Source organism: Lissotriton helveticus, chromosome 7 (genome assembly GCF_964261635.1).
Source record: "Lissotriton helveticus chromosome 7, aLisHel1.1, whole genome shotgun sequence".
NCBI classification, from domain to species: Eukaryota; Metazoa; Chordata; class Amphibia; order Caudata; family Salamandridae; genus Lissotriton; species Lissotriton helveticus.
The window spans coordinates 193,134,796-193,151,771 of NC_136068.1; the positions used below are offsets into that span (position 1 = coordinate 193,134,796).

The following is a 16,976-nucleotide window of genomic DNA, read 5'->3' on the forward strand; positions in this document are numbered from 1 at the left end:
CCAGAACAAGCACCAACGGAACTGGAAGACGATATGCCAACAGTGCTTGACGCTTGTAATTTTACTGTAGATTACACCGTGGGTGTCAACGCTCGTGCGGGAGAAACTGCATGGGAAGCTGTCGCAAACTGACCAGAGTAAAGCAATCCCAAGATGGCGGTACGTTCGCACGACGTACACAGGATGGCTCAAAGCACGTTGCTGCGCTGCTGCTGCGAGACTTCTGAGAGCAGCCAAGGCAATAGGAACAAAGAAAAACATCATAGACGCCGCTCGTGAAGAGGTAAGATGTGCGCGGCTCGTGCGCATTTTCAAATTCAAACACGAAGGGCCAGTCACACCCCCAAAGTTGTACATGCGCCCCGTGTGCACTTTCCAACAAAAAGATGCCGGCACAAGAGTGAAGGAGGGGCGGCCACACGCACCCTCAATACTGTACATGTGCTCCGTGTGTAGTTCCAAATTGAAGGAAGCCGGCACAAAAGTGATGGAGGGGCGGTCACTCATACCTAAAACTGCGAGAACGGCTAAATCCCAGTGGCACACTGAAAACGTTGAGTGACACTCAAAGGAAAATTCCACAAAAACCAAATAAAAGAAAAATGTGACTTCACAGACGAAGGTTGCTGTGCTTGAGAGTGAACTGCCAGCGCCAGGGGACCTCCATAAGAGCAAACAAAATAGTGCTCAAAGTAAATATCCACACTGTGTGAAAACAGACTGAATACACAGTGGTTAAATCCAAGGCGAACTGTCCAAGTACACAAGAAAGCCAGAAGGTACAACAGGGTGATCAGGCCCGCTGAGACAGTGGCTCCTGTAGCTGGGAACAGATAGACTCCAGATGACAGTGAAAAGGCAGTTAACTTACTCACAACACAGACGCCCAGGGTGCAGGCTGTCCCAGTTGAAAAGGACACTGGTCGGGTTAGCTGGGCGTTACCTTTTAGTTTGTTTAGGTTCCTTCTTGATTCTTTAGTAGACACTTGTCTTTAGTTGACACACGTAGATTCATCAGCTTCAAATCGTCGCCAAAATGTGGTACACAAACAATGATGCGTAGTCCAGTTGTAGTTGAAGATCCCTCTTTATTAATAGGTAGTTAGGTGGCAGGTTACAAGATAGTAAGATATAAGTAGAAAACCCCACCAGGAGAGAGCTTCCAGCTCCTCAGCCTGAGATGACCAACTGACTCTCTAGCTAGAGTCAGGCACTTAACATTCCATGATGTCACAGGACATTCTGATGCAGTGGTAGAGGGGAAAAGATATAGTAAGCATTTACCACAATTTGCTACTTCACTTTCCCTCCAACCACTTTTTGCCCAAAATTGGAAGACGTTTTATGCTTGCCATTGCCAGGAGTAAATTTCACACCTTTCTCATTATGGGAAAATATTAGAGAAGAGCTGGTGAAACACTTTAAAACATTCAAGTTAGTAGGTTTGCACAATCTCTTAAGGGGCATTCCAATTCTGCTTACCACTGCCTTCAACCATTATGTAGATCTGCGCAGAAAGGTAGCAAAATAAGGGAATTACTAGTATTCAAACCCTACTATGGTATGAGCCCTGGCATAATAAGGCTACATCAGAGCTCTTATATAATGAGATTGCTGCCATAAATTGTCTCTACACTAAATGGCACAAAAGAAACAAATGGATTTGGTTACAGAGCAAGTAGCTTTATGAAGCAACCTGCCCCATGAGCAAGTATATATTTTAATAAATTCCACACATCTGAATTAACTGATATTTTACATAGTTCTTGTCCAGATATCAGTAAAAATAAGAAAAACAAAAGCTCAAAAAAAAAAATCTGAGGAAAGACTCACCGTCTGCAGGCTGCTGAAAATTGATGTAAGCATAACCAAGTGAACGCCTGGTCGCAACATCTCGACAAACTCGAATTGACATGATTGGACCAGCAGGTGAGAACTTTTCGTACAGCATTGCTTCTGTAACATCAAAGTGCAGGTCTCCAACGTACAAAGAGGCCAAAGGATATCCGGGACCTGTTGCATTCATGGTAAACTGCAATATTAAAAAACAAAAAACAACTTTTATGATGTTCAGGGCAACTGCTAGAAGAAAACTGTTGGCAAAGTAGATAAGTTCGGTCTTCACATATTCATTGTGAATTATGTATTACTGATTGTTAAATGGGACCTGCTGAATTTGGAGAAATGTGTGGTTATGAGTAGCTTCAAAGGCAAGGTTCCAATCCAATAGCCCTTCTCGTTGGCTCTGCTCCAATGCAGGTATCCCTATGCTTTCCAAAACTCTCTTCATATACCCTCGGAAAGACATTCCCCAGACACCGCAAAGGTGTTCAATTCAATAAAGATATAGTGTTCCTTACAATTGCTCATGAACAAAAATAAGGACATTTGCCAAACACAGTAAAAATTCAGGCTCCTACCTGTATTAATGTAAGCGTTCAGTCACACATGATTACTGTCACACATGCAATAGGTGTGCTTAGCACAAAAGTGAAGGACAAAAAAAAAAAAAAAAAAGGTACAAATAACTTTCAGAAAATAACCAATAGTTGAGAATAGTGTATCACATAATAAGCAAGCGGCTCATCTCATTTTACTTACTCGCAACAAATTCATCTAATTACCCAGGGATACATAGCTATCATTAGCGCACACGTGTATGTATATAAAATGGGCAGTTAGTTACAGTACTGTGCTTTGAATGTACAAGAAACACCAACACTTACCAGTTAGTGCTTATTTCAGACACAAGCACTTCCATATTTGCAAACCAGTTGTCTAGGAAACAAGTAGATTACGTATGCAAAAAAATAATTTTCACCTGTTTCTTGGGCTTTGAATGCATTAGTATTCTTGTCCCATCAACCTGTACTCATTACATACATCAACTACAAAACGTGTGTTAGAAAATTAAGAGGTAAGAAAAAACGTGTAACATGATCTTGATGATGTTAAACGTTTATATATTTCATCAACAATAGAGTTAATCATTTTTTCTTGTGTATGGGGAAAAGTTTCTCTGTTGTGCTAACAATTGCTGAATCTAGGAACCATCTAGATTCTACTTCAGTCACTGGAACCATTATTCACAAGTCAACTTTTCAAAGTTGGGAGTTCCCATTTGGAAAAACCCGTCACAATCAGCACCCACATGTATCTGGCAGACAAATTTACAAACTAGGATGCCTCTTGGCGCGCACACACATAGAGAAGATAAAGAGACTGGAGTCATGAGAGTGAAAACATAAAGTACAACACAACAGGTCGTCTCAAACTATGCACCCAGAACATGGAACATCGCTGTATCCAACAAGAACACACATAGCCTACACCAATTTAGGAACAAGTTTAGACGCACCTTTTGAAATAGCATTAGATCACAATGTAGAACAGTCAACTCCTGCCCCTTCCATACATTTTTTGACTAACTTTGATTCAACCCTGTACAGCACTCCGCTGCCTTTGGCTAGGTTTGTGTTATACAACAAGTGGATATATACACACATGCTGGCTGACTGAAAACTATTAAAATGGATCATCCTGGCCGAATGAATATTTAGTGACTATGTGGAAATGTGCATGTGTACAAAGGAGGTTAGAATTAAATTGCACCCTAATTGAAAGTAACTTGGAAGTTCCAATTGAAAGGCTTACTAGTACTGTCTAGGTTCCACTTCCAAGACGCTCTACTTTAAAGGGACATAGATTAGAGGTACAAATGGCTATGTCAAGACAGCTGTCTGATGTCCGCGAATACCTTGACTTACCACTGCCGAGCTTGCTGTTTCCTGGTCAGCCTAACCCAGAAAGAGGAGAGGGGAGTATAGGAGCAGCTGCTTACACAAAAATATCACAAGAGTTGAACTGGATGCCAACTGAGCAGAGAAGTATGGAGTTTATTCCCATCAGTCTGTAAAGCATATTTGACACAAACATGAGGAGGGTATTGGGCTGTGCCCGCACTGTGAGAATTTAATATGCTGCAGGACAGTTGAAGGGGCTGGTGGGGGTGGGGGGGGGGGGGGGGGGGGGGGAGAAAATCGAGAAAGCGAGTTTTGGACCTGGCCCTTTTTGTAGGGTAACCATGCTTTATTGCCCTTTATTGGTCTTTGTGCTCTAACCCTAAATCATGGTACAACTGGCATCTCCCTGATTTGTACATTTAATTTACTTTATAAGTCCCTAGGAAAGTGGTGCTACTTGTGGGAAGCAGCACCCATTGCGTCACCCACTAAAAGTAAAAATGAATGATTCGTGCACAGCCTTGTTTTTCTTTATGGTTTAGACCAGTGTTATCAATTGAGTAATATTTATGGGTGCTTCAAAGGTAACGCCTCGTGTCCAGGGCGTTCATAAAATGTTCACACGTGATTCCAACAAACAGTTGGTCCCATCCCTTTGTGCACACCTTGTTCTTGGGTATGATTCCAAGAGCTTCACAATAAATATTATCGAAACACTTTCAATAAATTTTCAAATACTGTTATTTGTATTTCTGTCTTTTCTTCATTTATCAAAATAAACTTATATCATTTTGGTATTTTCACATAGTTGCAACGTTTCAAATGCATCTGGCTTCAACTCCTCCTATGCATTTCGGGCATAGAGCCCTTCTTCAGGGAGCATCACTAAAGGAAAAAATATATATGTATATGTATATGTATAACATATCATGAATAACTCTATATTCTCAAAAGGTTGTGATACATTAGCAATACTTATACACAACAACTTCGCTTTGTGTATGGTATAAAATCCAGTGCCCAAAATTGTGAATAGTGAAGTGTAAAGCATGCTTGTGCCAACGCGTAATCCAAACAAATATCAAAAATCACGATGTTAACTTACATGCCAGACTCATGGTTCTTAGGCATTCAAAAAGGTTATGGAACTGTGAACGAAAAGAATCAGCAAGTTCAAATTAGCGGTTGTGACTACTACTAGCTAGACAAAGTGCCGGTATCGGTCTTATCTCATAAGATACAAGTACTTACATATGAGACACGAGGGTCTCTTAGTTCTTCAGCGTTCAAAGTCTTAGTAGCTCTCAAGTTTGCCGCGTCTACATCGATCGGTGTGTGACTTCCGTATAATAGTGTTAGAACAGTCCTGATAGGACGTCTAACTCCGATCACGTGATACTAGAGCTAGAAAACTGGCTATCAGCTAAACTGTGTATAGACCTAGCGCAAGGTAGTAACGTCTACTATGGAAAGTGACGACAGGTTTTCAGAGAACAGGCTCAAGCCGGGAAAAAAAAAAAAAAGAGCTTGAATTCTCAAAATAATCTAATGTGTAAAAAAATGTATGTAAACGTACGGGCAAAAGTAGTAATATGTGCAATCTAGAAAACAGGTAGATTAACCTCATCTATTACCGAACCATTGGGTTAAAACATAAAGCGTTCATGAATTTAGTCAAATTTATACATGTGTAGAAATATCAAATTACAGATAGCATGCAAATTCAATACGGTCATTAAGACCATGAGGCTTCATAGAGTTCATTTTGAATATCCAAAAGTTCTCTCTTTGGAGGAGGTATTTGTTCATGTCAGTCCCTCTCTGTTGGTCGCAGTTTCCAATATTGTGAATTTAAATTGTGAAACATTATGGTGTTCTTCTGCGAAATGTACTGCCACTGTAGATTTCGGATTGTGGGTCCGTATATTGGATTTATGTTCATTCAGTCGTATTTTGATTTTCCTCTCGGTTTTACCAATATATACTTTACCGCACGGGCATTTCAATAGATATATAACATGGGTAGAGTCACATGTAGCATTAACTCTCAGCTTAATGTTCTGACCTTTCATTGGGTGTGCTATCGTGGTACCCTTTATGATATTGTTGCGATTTCCACAATGCATGCAAGGACGAGTGCCCTTGTATGTTTTGGGTTCATCTGACTTCGCTTTCAATATTTCTCCCGAATTTTTTGTAGGCAAACAATGGTGGTCTATCAAATGATGTTCTGAAATCTGACTCAAGTTCCAAGATCGACCAATGTCTTTGTATATTCTTTTTGAACTGTACACTTGATGTAGAAAATTTAGATACTAGAACCATCCAGGTGTCATCCTTTTTCTTCGATTTGTTCAAGAGATCTGTTCTTTTCATTTGATTTACCCGTTCTTTTGCCTTATTTGTTATAGTTTGGTGATATTCTCTTTCAGCAAACCTTTTTGCCTTTTCATCTATTCTTAATAATGCTTTCTCAAGGTTTGAAGTAATTCTCTTTACTCGCATCATTTGAGATGTTGGCAGGTGTTGTTTAAGGGCTAGCTGATGAAAGCTGTTATAATGCAGTGTATTATTTTTGTCAGTGTTTTTCCTGTATATATCCGTCTCTAGACCCTTCTCTGTTCGTGTTATTTCCACGTCAAGGAAAGTAATTTTTTGGTCAGAAGTCTACCATGTGAGTTGGATACGTTCATCTATTCTGTTCAAATCTATTAATGCTTCTTCTAGTTTTTCTTTGGTGTTACTCCAGATAATGAAAATATCGTCAATGTATCTCACTATCATTTTAGTATTTCGTTGCCAAATGGGTTTATTCAAAATGTTCTCCTCCTCGTATGCCTTCATGAAGATATTCGCATATATGGGTGCTGCCGAATTGCCCATGGAGGTCCCTATGAGCTGTTGGTTCCAATCTTGTTTGTATTTGAAGTAGCTTTGATATAGTGTAAATATCATGAGTTCCATCAAGAATATTTGCATCGGACGATTCAGATTTGTAGCAAGTTTGGCTTGTTCCATTGCTTCAATGCCAGAGACATGAGGAATTGATGTGTATAACGACTTCACATCAGCCGTGCACAGCACTAGGTGTTCCTCTGGGTTCACTGTAATGGTTTGAAGTTTGAGAAAGTCTGTTGTATCCTTGATGTAGGTGTACATTTCCTTCACCGTTGGTTGCATGTATTGATCTAAAAATTGGCCAATAGGTTCATGTAGACTCCATTTTGTCGAAACAATGGGTCTCAGCGGTGGGTCCCAAGTTTTTATGGACTTTAGGTGTCCTGTAGAAATTTGGACTTTTTGGCTGATTTTTCTTTAAAAATAGTTTCGTCTTGTCTTTAATGACACCATTCTCGTAGGCTGTCTGAACAATCTATTCAAGAATTTTCATGTAATCGTTGGTCGGATTTTTCTCAAGTTTGAGGTAGGTCGTGGAGTCAGATATATGTGCCTCCACCTTGGCTTCGTACATGCTTGAATTCATAACAACTAGTCCACCTCCTTTGTCTGCTTTAACGCAGATTATTTGATCATCTGAGAAAACTACGTTTGAGGCATTTTTTTGACAATGTAATACAAATACAGGATATACAAGAAGATGATGAACTAATGGGATTAAGACCAAAAAGTACGTACTAAGCTCCTATAAGTCACAAAACATTAGACTTATTTGAAAAGTTGGTGAAACTGGATCTGCATAAAATGAATTGCAACAAGAAATGCAAGAAAAACATCACAGAGAAAGACCGAGGGATTCTAAAAAAATTGGGAAACAATGATCAAATAATATGCGTTAAAGCAGACAAAGGAGGTGGACTAGTTATTATGAATTCAAGCATGTATGAAGCCAAGGTGGAGGCACATATATCTGACTCCACGTCCTACCTCAAACTTGAGAAAAATCCGACCAACGATCACATTAAAATTCTTGAAAAGATTGTTCAGAAAGCCTACGAGAATGGTGTCATTAAAGACAAGACTAAACAGTTTTTGATTCAAAATCAGCCAAAAAGTCCGAATTTCTACATGACACCTAAAGTCCATAAAAACTTGAGACCCACCACTGAGACCCATTGTTTCGACAAAAGGGAGTCTACATGAACCTATTGGCCAATTTTTAGATAAATACATGCAACCAACGGTGAAGGAAATGTACTCCTACATCAAGGATATAACAGACTCTCGATAAACTTCAAACCATTACAGTGAACCCAGATGAACACCTAGTGCTGTGCAAGGCTGATGTGAAGTCGTTATACACATCAATTCCTCATGCCTCTGGCATTGAAGCAATGGAACAAACGATACTTGCTACAAATCTGAATCGTCCGATGCAAATATTCTTGATGGAACTCATGATATTTACACTATATCAAAGCTACTTCAAATACAAACAAGATTGGTACCAACAGCTCATAGGGACCTCCATGGGCAATTCGACAGCACCCATATATGCGGATATATCTTCATGAAGGCATACGAGGAGGAGAACATTTTGAATAAACCCATTTGGCAACAAAATGCTAAAATGATAGTGAGATACATTGACGATATTTTAATTATCTGGAGTAACACCAAAGAAAAACTAGAAGAAGCATTAATGGATTTGAACAGAATAGATGAACGTATCCAACTCACATGGGAGACTTCTGACCAAAAAATTACTTTCTTTGACGTGCAAATTACACGAACAGAGAAGGGTCTAGAGACGGATATATACAGGAAAAACACTGACAAAAATAATACACTGCATAATAACAGCTTTCATCAGCTAGCCCTTAAACACCTGCCAACATCTCAAATGATGCGAGTAAAGAGAATCACTTCAAACCCTGAGAAAGCATTATTAAGAATAGATGAAATGGCAAAAAGGTTTGCTGAAAGAGAATATCCCCAAACTATAACAAATAAGGCAAAAGAACGGGTAGATCAAATGAAAAGAACAGATCTCTTGAACAAATCGAAGAAAAAAGGTTGACACCAGGATGGCTCTAGTATCTAAATTTTCTACATCAAGTGTACAGTTCAAAAAGATTATACAAAGACATTGGTCGATCTTGGAACTTGAGTCAGATTTCAGAACATCATTTGATAGACCACCATTGTTTGCCTACACGAGAGGAAAAAACTTGAGAGAAATATTGAAAGCGAAGTCAGGTGAACCCAGAACATACAAGGGCACTCGTCCTTGCATGCATTGTGGAAATTGCAACAATATCATAAAGGGTACCACGATGGCACACCCAATAAAAGGTCAGAACATTAAGCTGCGAGTTAATGGTACATGTGACTCTACCCATGTTATATATCTATTGAAATGCCCGTGTGGTAAAGTATATATTGGTAAAACCGAGAGGAAAATCAAAATACGACTGAATGAACATAAATCCAATATACGGACCCACAATCCGAAATCTACAGTGGCAGTACATTTCGCAGAAGAACACCATAATGTTTCACAATTTAAATTCACAATATTGGAAACTGCGACCAACAGAGAGGGACTGACATGAACAAATACCTCCTCCAAAGAGAGAACTTTTGGATATTCAAAATGAACTCTATGAAGCCTCATGGTCTTAATGACCGTATTGAATTTGCGTGCTATCTGTAATTTGATATTTCTACACATGTATAAATTTGACTGAATTCATGAACGCTTTATGTTTTAATCCAATGGTTCGGTAATAGATGAGGTTAATCTACCTGTTTTCTAGATTGTACATATTACTACTTGTGCCCGTACGTTTACATAAATTATTTCCACATTAGATTATTTTGAGAATTCAAGCTCTTTTTTTCCCGGCTTGAGCCTGTTCTCTGAAAACCTGTCGTCACTTTCCATAGTAGACGTTACTACCTTGCGCTAGGTCTATACACAGTTTAGCCGATAGCCCGTTTTCTAGCATCACGTGATCGGAGTTAGACGTCCTGTCTGGACTGTTCTAATACTATTATACGGAAGTCACACACCGATCGATGTAGACGCGGCAAACTTGAGAGCTACTAAGACGTTGAACGCTGAAGAACTAAGAGACCCTCGTGTCTCATATGTAAGTACTTATATCTTATGAGATAAGACCGATACCGGCACTTTGTCTAGCTAGTAGTAGTCACAACCGCTAATTTGAACTTGCTGATTATTCCTTTCGTTCACAGTTCCATAACCTTTTTGAATGCCTAAGAACCATGAGCCTGGCATGTAAGTTAACATCGTGATTTTTGATATTTTTTTTTTTGAGTTCGCGTTGGCACAAGCATGCTTTACACTTCACTATTCACAATTTTGGGCACTAGATTTTATACCATACACAAAGCGAATTTGTTGTGTATAAGTATTGCTAATGTATCACAACCTTTTGAGAATATAGAGTTATTCATGATATGTTATACATATACATATATATTTTTTCCTGTAGTGATGCTCCCTAAAGAAGGGCTCTATGCCCGAAATGCATAGGAGGAGTTGAAGCCAGATGCATTTGAAACGTTGCAACTATGTGAAAATAACAAAATGATATAAGTTTATTTTGATAAATGAAGAAAAGACAGAAATAAAAATAACCGTATTTGAAAATTTATTGAAAGTGTTTCGATAACATTTATTGTGGAGCTCTTGGAATCGTACCCAAGAACAAGAAGGTGTGCACAAAGGGATGGGACCAACTGTTTGTTGGAATCACGTGTGAACACCCACTAAAAGTAGCCTTTTAAAATACGTCCCGAGCCTGCCACTGCAGCCTGTACTGAAGTTTCAAACTGCTATTTTGACCTGGCAAAATACGCTGTGCCCGACAAACTTTTTTAGTAAACATACAAGTTACCCCCCCAAGGTAGATCCTAAAAGGTACACAGGGCAAGGTTGTTAAAAAATGTGAGTTTCTAGTTGGCAATGGTTTGCACTTTTATCCAAATTGGGACCCTTCCTTCTAGTCAGTATAAGGGGGATACACTACTGAAAAAACCCCTGCTTACCCTCTTGGTAGCTTGGCCTGAACACTCGGTCATCTCTCAGAGGCAGTGTGTAAAGCATTTGCACATAACCAACAGTAATACAGTGAAAACATTACAAAAAGGACACCACAAAGGTTTTTGAAAAATAACCAATAATTTTATCTATGCAAACAAGACCAAAACGATTAAAAGCAAACATACCGTAATTCAAAATATGCACTTTGCAAGAATAACTCCAAAATGCAGTTCCTTGAAGCCGGTAGCTCTGTCTGAGGCTGCCGCGGTGCTGAAAAAAAACAGAATCCAACAGTTGCGGCCAACCATGTTGGTGCAGACCAGCGTTCGTGTCAGCAGACTCAAACAGTAGCTTTGGTTCCGGCCGGCCGTGTCGGTACGTGCCAGTCGTGGCAACCATCGCAGTATGAAGCATAGCGGTACCCTCAAGTCACGGTGCAGGCAACAGCTCGGTGACGGTCGTCTAGCGACGCCAGTGAGACCTGGGCTGCGGTGCAGAGTGAGGTAGTGCTGACAAATCACCGTGCAAGAGAGAGCCAGTTAATGGGAGCTAGTGTTGGTCAGCCTAGATAGTGTGGGATTGGGCAGTACGTCGTGCGACTTAAGAGCAGTGCCCCCAAACCATGGTGCGATCATGGGTGTCGAGGTTAGCAACGTCGGTAAGACCAGGGCGGCAGAGTGAAGTGTGGCAGTGCGGAGTCAGGTGCCCACAGGTAGCGGTGCAGGCAGTGGCCGTGGTCGCCAGGGAGACCGGGGTTGCTGTGCGAAGTGCGGCGGTGCCTTCAGGACACGGATCTTGCATCGTTATCTGCGACAGTGTGCCTGCTTTCCCCTTTTTTGCAACTGAAACCTACAGTTCCAGAGGCAGTACCCAGAGGTAAGTTAAGTCTTTGCTGTCCCTGAGATTTCGTGAACAGGAGGCAAGCTCCATTTCCAGCCCTTGGAGATACTCCGCAACAAGTGAAGAAAGTTCAGTCTAATCCTTTCACTGCCAAAGACAGAAGCAGCAACTGCAGGCCAACCCAGCAAAGCAACACCACAGCAAATGGGCAGTACTCCTCCTGGTAGTTCTTCCAGCTCTCCTCCTTGGCAGGTTCCTTGATCCAAACGAGTTCTAAAGTTCTTGGGTCTGGAACCCAATATTTATTCTCCGTTTCTCTTTGTTCTCTTGGGCACAGAGGGTCAGTGCTCAGTGCAAACCAGTTTGGTCCTCCTGGGCCCATCTTCCCAGCAGGAGGTGGAGACCGCATTGTCCAAGGCAGACCAGGCCCATTCAGGTGCAAGGAAATCTCCTCCCACTACTCTAAATGCAGCCCAGGTATATTTAGCCCATCCCTGACACATCCAGTGAAGATAGAACCCACCTTGACCCCCCCAGTGGCAGTCTGAAGAGAATGCATATCCGCAGCCCCTGTCACTTAAAAGCCTGACAGTCAATCAATCCACAACCCAGTAGAGGCACACAGGATGGCTAAGCAAGACAAATACCTACTTTCTAAAAGTGATATTTTCAAACACAGAACATAAAAATCATCTTTACTAAAATATGCCTTTCTACATTCTGAGTTCAGGCATACTAAACTCCATTTCTCTATCTTGTCCAAATGGGAAGAAATGCTTGAAAAATTTTACATTCCCTATTCTATCCTATGGGACAGATAGCCTTTCGACAGTGAACAACTAAATATACTGTATTTCACTACCAGGACGTGTCACACACACCAATATATGTCCTACCTTTCAAACACACTACACCCTGCCCATAGGGGTACCTTGGGCCTACCTTTGGGGTGACTCGCATGTAATAAAAAGGGAAGGTTAGGGCTCGGCAACGTTCAAAAACCGTGCACAGACACTGCAGTGGCAGGTCTGAGACTCCTTTGAAAGGCTGCTCATGTGGGTGGCACAATCAGTGCTGCAGGCCCACTAGCAGCATTTGATTTACAGGCCCCGGCACTTTCAGTGCATTTTACTAGGGACTTGCTAGTAAATCAAACATGCCAATAATGGAAACACAAATCCATAATACGATTTACGATAGAAGCACTTGCACTTTAACACTGAACAACAGTAAGAAAGTACGCAGAGACACTAAACAAGCAAAAACAGTCAAAACCAGGAGGTAAGAAAGCAAAAAGACGGGGGAAACACACCAAAAGATGCCAGGTCTAACAAGGGTGCATTGCATTTAAAAAGTAGGACATGCGTTCTCACATTTCACCTGCCCTGGCACTGAAAAACTCCTAAAGTAGCTATTCCTTATTGGAAGACCAATCTCTTCCATCAACACCGGGTTGCAATATTATAGTTAATAAGGAGTAGTTTCTGTTCTGTAGTAGGGGTATCTCGGTTATAGTCATAATCTAGTGAATAGTCCCGTCCATGTGCGTGGACCCCGGAGCAATCAAAAATAATCTCTTAAATTGTCAAAACATGCAGAACTGCACAGACACTTCAGAGAGAATTTAAATACAGATAATGCAGTCATATCCACAGGTTACACTGTCCAGTACTTCCAACTAGAAATTCCACCAAAAATACACAAACAGCACAGCCTGTCCAGATTTCTCCACAGAGAAAAACCTTGCCTTTACCAGCAAAACCCTCTGGAATGATAGAGAGGAATAAGTGGACAGACAAGCCCCATAGGCTGCATTATGTGGCTCAGAACAGGATACTGTGCCTTTAAGAGAACTTTCCAGAACTCACAGTATCCCAGAATGCACTGCAGGTCCCTTTTACTTTCAGTTCTTTTTAAAGGCGAACACGCCAGACCTGTAGCATTCCTTACATAAATATCTCTCTCCACCGGGGAGGAGGGCGGGCGCTTATGACTATAACAGAGATACCCCTACTACAGAACTGGAGTTACAGGACAGAAACTACTCCTTCTGTAGTAGGGGATCTCTGTGTATAGTCATAATCTAGTGAATAGAATGGAAAACCCATCCCCACACCAAAGCGGCGGTGGAGAAAAAAGGAAATAACACCACTACTGTGCGAACATATTTCGCTGCGAAGGCTGCCCAACCTGAGCGTCTGTCCTAGGAATCAATGTCCAGACAGTAATGCTTGGCAAAGGTATGGACCGACTTCCAAGTGGCCGCCTTGCAGATTTCTGCAATTGGAACATTAAGTAGCAAAGCAGTTGTGGCAGCTTTGCCCCTGGTGGAATGAGCCTTAGGTTTACCCCCTAAGGTCTTATTAGCCTTTTGGTAACACAATTGTATACAGGACACAATCCACCTCGAGATGGACTGTTTTGAGGTAGCAAGACCGGTCCTGACTGATCCATAATTGATAAACAATTGGTCTGACCTACGAATATCCTTGGTTTTATCCAGATAAAATTTCAACACCCTCCTAACATCCAGGGAATGCAGGGACCGTTCCGCTGGAGATGAAGGATTCTGAAAAAACGTAGGTAAAGTTATGGTCTGGTTAACATGGAAATCAGATATAACCTTTGGAAGAAATTTAGGGTGAGTACGCATAACAACCTTAGCAGCATGAAATACAGTATAAGGTTCTTGGCAACACAACGCCTGAATTTCACTCACCCTGCGGGCCAATGTAATGGCCACGAGGAACGCCGCCTTCCAGGATAGGTGCTGCAACGAAGCCTTATGAATAGGTTCAAAAGGATCCTTCATCAATCTGGACAGCACCGGAGGAGGAGCCAAGATGGCGGCGGAGACGGACGTGTAATCGCCCGGCTCCCCGAGCCTGTGCCTTTAGCAACCCTATCCTGATTCCTATCCTGTTACAGCGCGGCCGCGAAAGGACGAGGGAAGCGCGCTGTTGCCGGGGGCGTTTCTCCGGTGTCCCTACCTGCCCGATTGATGGTTGTACTGGCGTGTTCACCCGATGACCGATGCCGAGCCCTGGATCAGTGCCCCGGGTCGATGTGCACAGCCGGAGACGGCCGGAACTCCTTGGACCCTACCGGCGGGTGGTGTGACTGCTGTTCCCCGCCACGATCCATCGCCTGTTAAGACGCCCGCACTGCTCTCTCCTGGGGAAGCGTGAATCGACCGACTGTGGGTCTCCATCGCTACTCCCTCTCAGAGCGGCGTTGAGGTGAGCCGCGCTATTCTGTTCTTTGTTGGGACGCTGGAAGCTGCAGCTCGCCTTTGCTTTAATGCCTGGTTGGGTCTCCACGACGGGACTTTTGTGGTTTATTGCACGCAAATAGCGGAGCCCAGGATTTATTGTGCGATCACACCCCCGCTGCCTATCGTGGAATTCACTCATGTGATCGGTGACCCCCTTGTTGTGCTCAATATGGCGGTCGTCTCCTCCGCAGCACTGATGAGCTCCATCTCGGCCCCTGAAGGGGTCGCCCTCCATGGCCTCGGGTGGCGTACGGAATACTTTGTTGCACTTCGCACTAAAGATTCATTGGATCGCCCGCCTATATTCACCCATGCCTCCATTCTTACAGCGCTAGCCGATTTAAGGGCAGACTGGCATGAGAGTTACCGCGCACTCGGCGCGAAACTGGAAGCAGCCGCTCTCGGTTCGGAGAGTGTACCGTCAGCTGTCCCCTCTGGCGGCATAGACCGGGCCCCTCCCGGCATCGCAACGGGAACATTGCTGCCGCCTGACTGTAAACTGAAGCACCATTCTGGGACTGAATTCTCTGCAGGACTGCCGCCAGCCCATGTTGCGGACGCTACACTGTTTCCTATTCTGCCTCAGCTCTCATTGTCGGACAATGAACCCTTATCCTCGTTCATGGCTCCGCTGGCGATGCACCTGTGTTCCTACACTGTACACGCTAGACATGATGTGGCTTTAAATCGTTGTTCTATGCTACATCGGGCGGACCTGGGAGCGGCACTCTTCTGGATCGATGCCATTGTTTGTAACTGGAGGTGTTCATTTTGTGCATGGGGGCCTTCTCCTTGCCGAGGGCGGCCATCTTACCCTTTTGTTCCATCTGGGGCGGTTTCTTTCCCGGAGCCATGTTTAGGGGGACGCTTGAAATCTGGCCAGGGTTAGGAGTGACCTTCTTCATGTGAATTGTGATTGAGGGACGGGTGGGGGCCCGAGATGGGACGCTTCCTCGACGCGTGCTGCAGCGATTTAAGATGTCTCTCCCTATTTCATTCTATACATGGAAGCTCTGATTTTGGTATTGTGGGTAGGGTGGAGAGTATTTAATGGCCGGGGATTTAGAATTTGGCCCTCCTCGAGTTTTAGGGAAATTCTTTTTCTATTCCTCCTTTTCTTTGCCTATATTTCGGGTTCTTTAGTGGGCGACAGACACACTGCCGGGGGGGGGGGGGGGTAGGCCGTAGCCTCCGCATTGATGTAGGGTGGGGGGGGGTTTTCATTTATACAGTTCGTTTCTATGGGCCTTCTTTTCTCTATTTTCTGCGCTTTTCTTTACCTATTTCTGTCCTGGGTCCGAGATAAGGGTTAGTGGGGAGTGGGTGGCGCTGTACATGGCGTGTACTTGCCAGTTTACGATCTTGTTGTTTTGCTTTGATCCGCCATGTTGCCTGAGCTGCTAGCTTATACAGTTGATTTCATACAATGCTGTTGCCTGCTCATGCTGTGAAGTAACGGTACGGACTCAGTACTCCTTGGTCTCTATTCTTCACTGTTTATATTTTATACGTCAAAAACTTTTAAAACTGACCTTCACTGCTCCTGTTTTCCCGGCGACACGTAATCATTTGGAGTGTTATTACTTGATTGTTGCTATCCATCCTGGTGCCGCTGAGAATCTGTATTGCTTGCTCTTGTGCTCAAAAGTATCGTGGCCGGCCTGATGGTTGTGGGCCCGTATTTGTCATTTTTTCATGCACAATAAAGGTTTTAAAAAAAAAAAAAAAAAATCTGGACAGCACCACGTTCAATTCCCATGGAGGCGAAGGAAGCCGGACAGGAGGGAACACTTTCTTCAAGCCTTCCAAAAAATCTTTGATCACAGGGATCTGGAAGAAGGAAGTCTGTGAAGGGCATTTCCTGTAGGCAGTCAGTGCAGCGAGATGAACCTTATGGAATGGACATTAAGGCCAGAATGCGCCAAATGTAGAAGATACGGAAGGATAACATCTTCCTTACACGTTGTTGGGTCATAGTTCTTGGACTTGCACCAGATGCAAAATCTCTTCCACTTGTAAGCATAGGAAGTCCTAGTGGAAGGTCGCTTAGCCTCCTTCAGTATGTCCATACAATCTTCTGGTAGATTCAAATGGCCATATTGTACTATCTCAGGAGCCATGCCGCCAAACTCAAAGACTAGAGGTTGGG

General features: G+C 42.8%; 1 protein-coding gene across 2 annotated transcripts in view; it reads right to left on the reverse strand.

Moving 5' to 3' along the window:
- The window catches only part of LOC144768339 (embryonic polyadenylate-binding protein-like), a 573,566-nt gene that overhangs the window by 481,098 nt on the left and 75,492 nt on the right, over positions 1–16,976 (reverse strand). Inside the window, exon 2 of one of the 2 annotated variants that reach the window (XM_078651918.1) lies at positions 1,834–2,032. In XM_078651918.1, the coding sequence (XP_078508044.1) occupies positions 1,834–2,026 (193 nt within the window). In that variant the 5' untranslated portion in view covers positions 2,027–2,032. Of the gene's footprint in view, positions 1–1,833; positions 2,033–16,976 lie in introns of those variants that run through there. The other variant, XM_078651920.1, reaches the window with a different exon arrangement.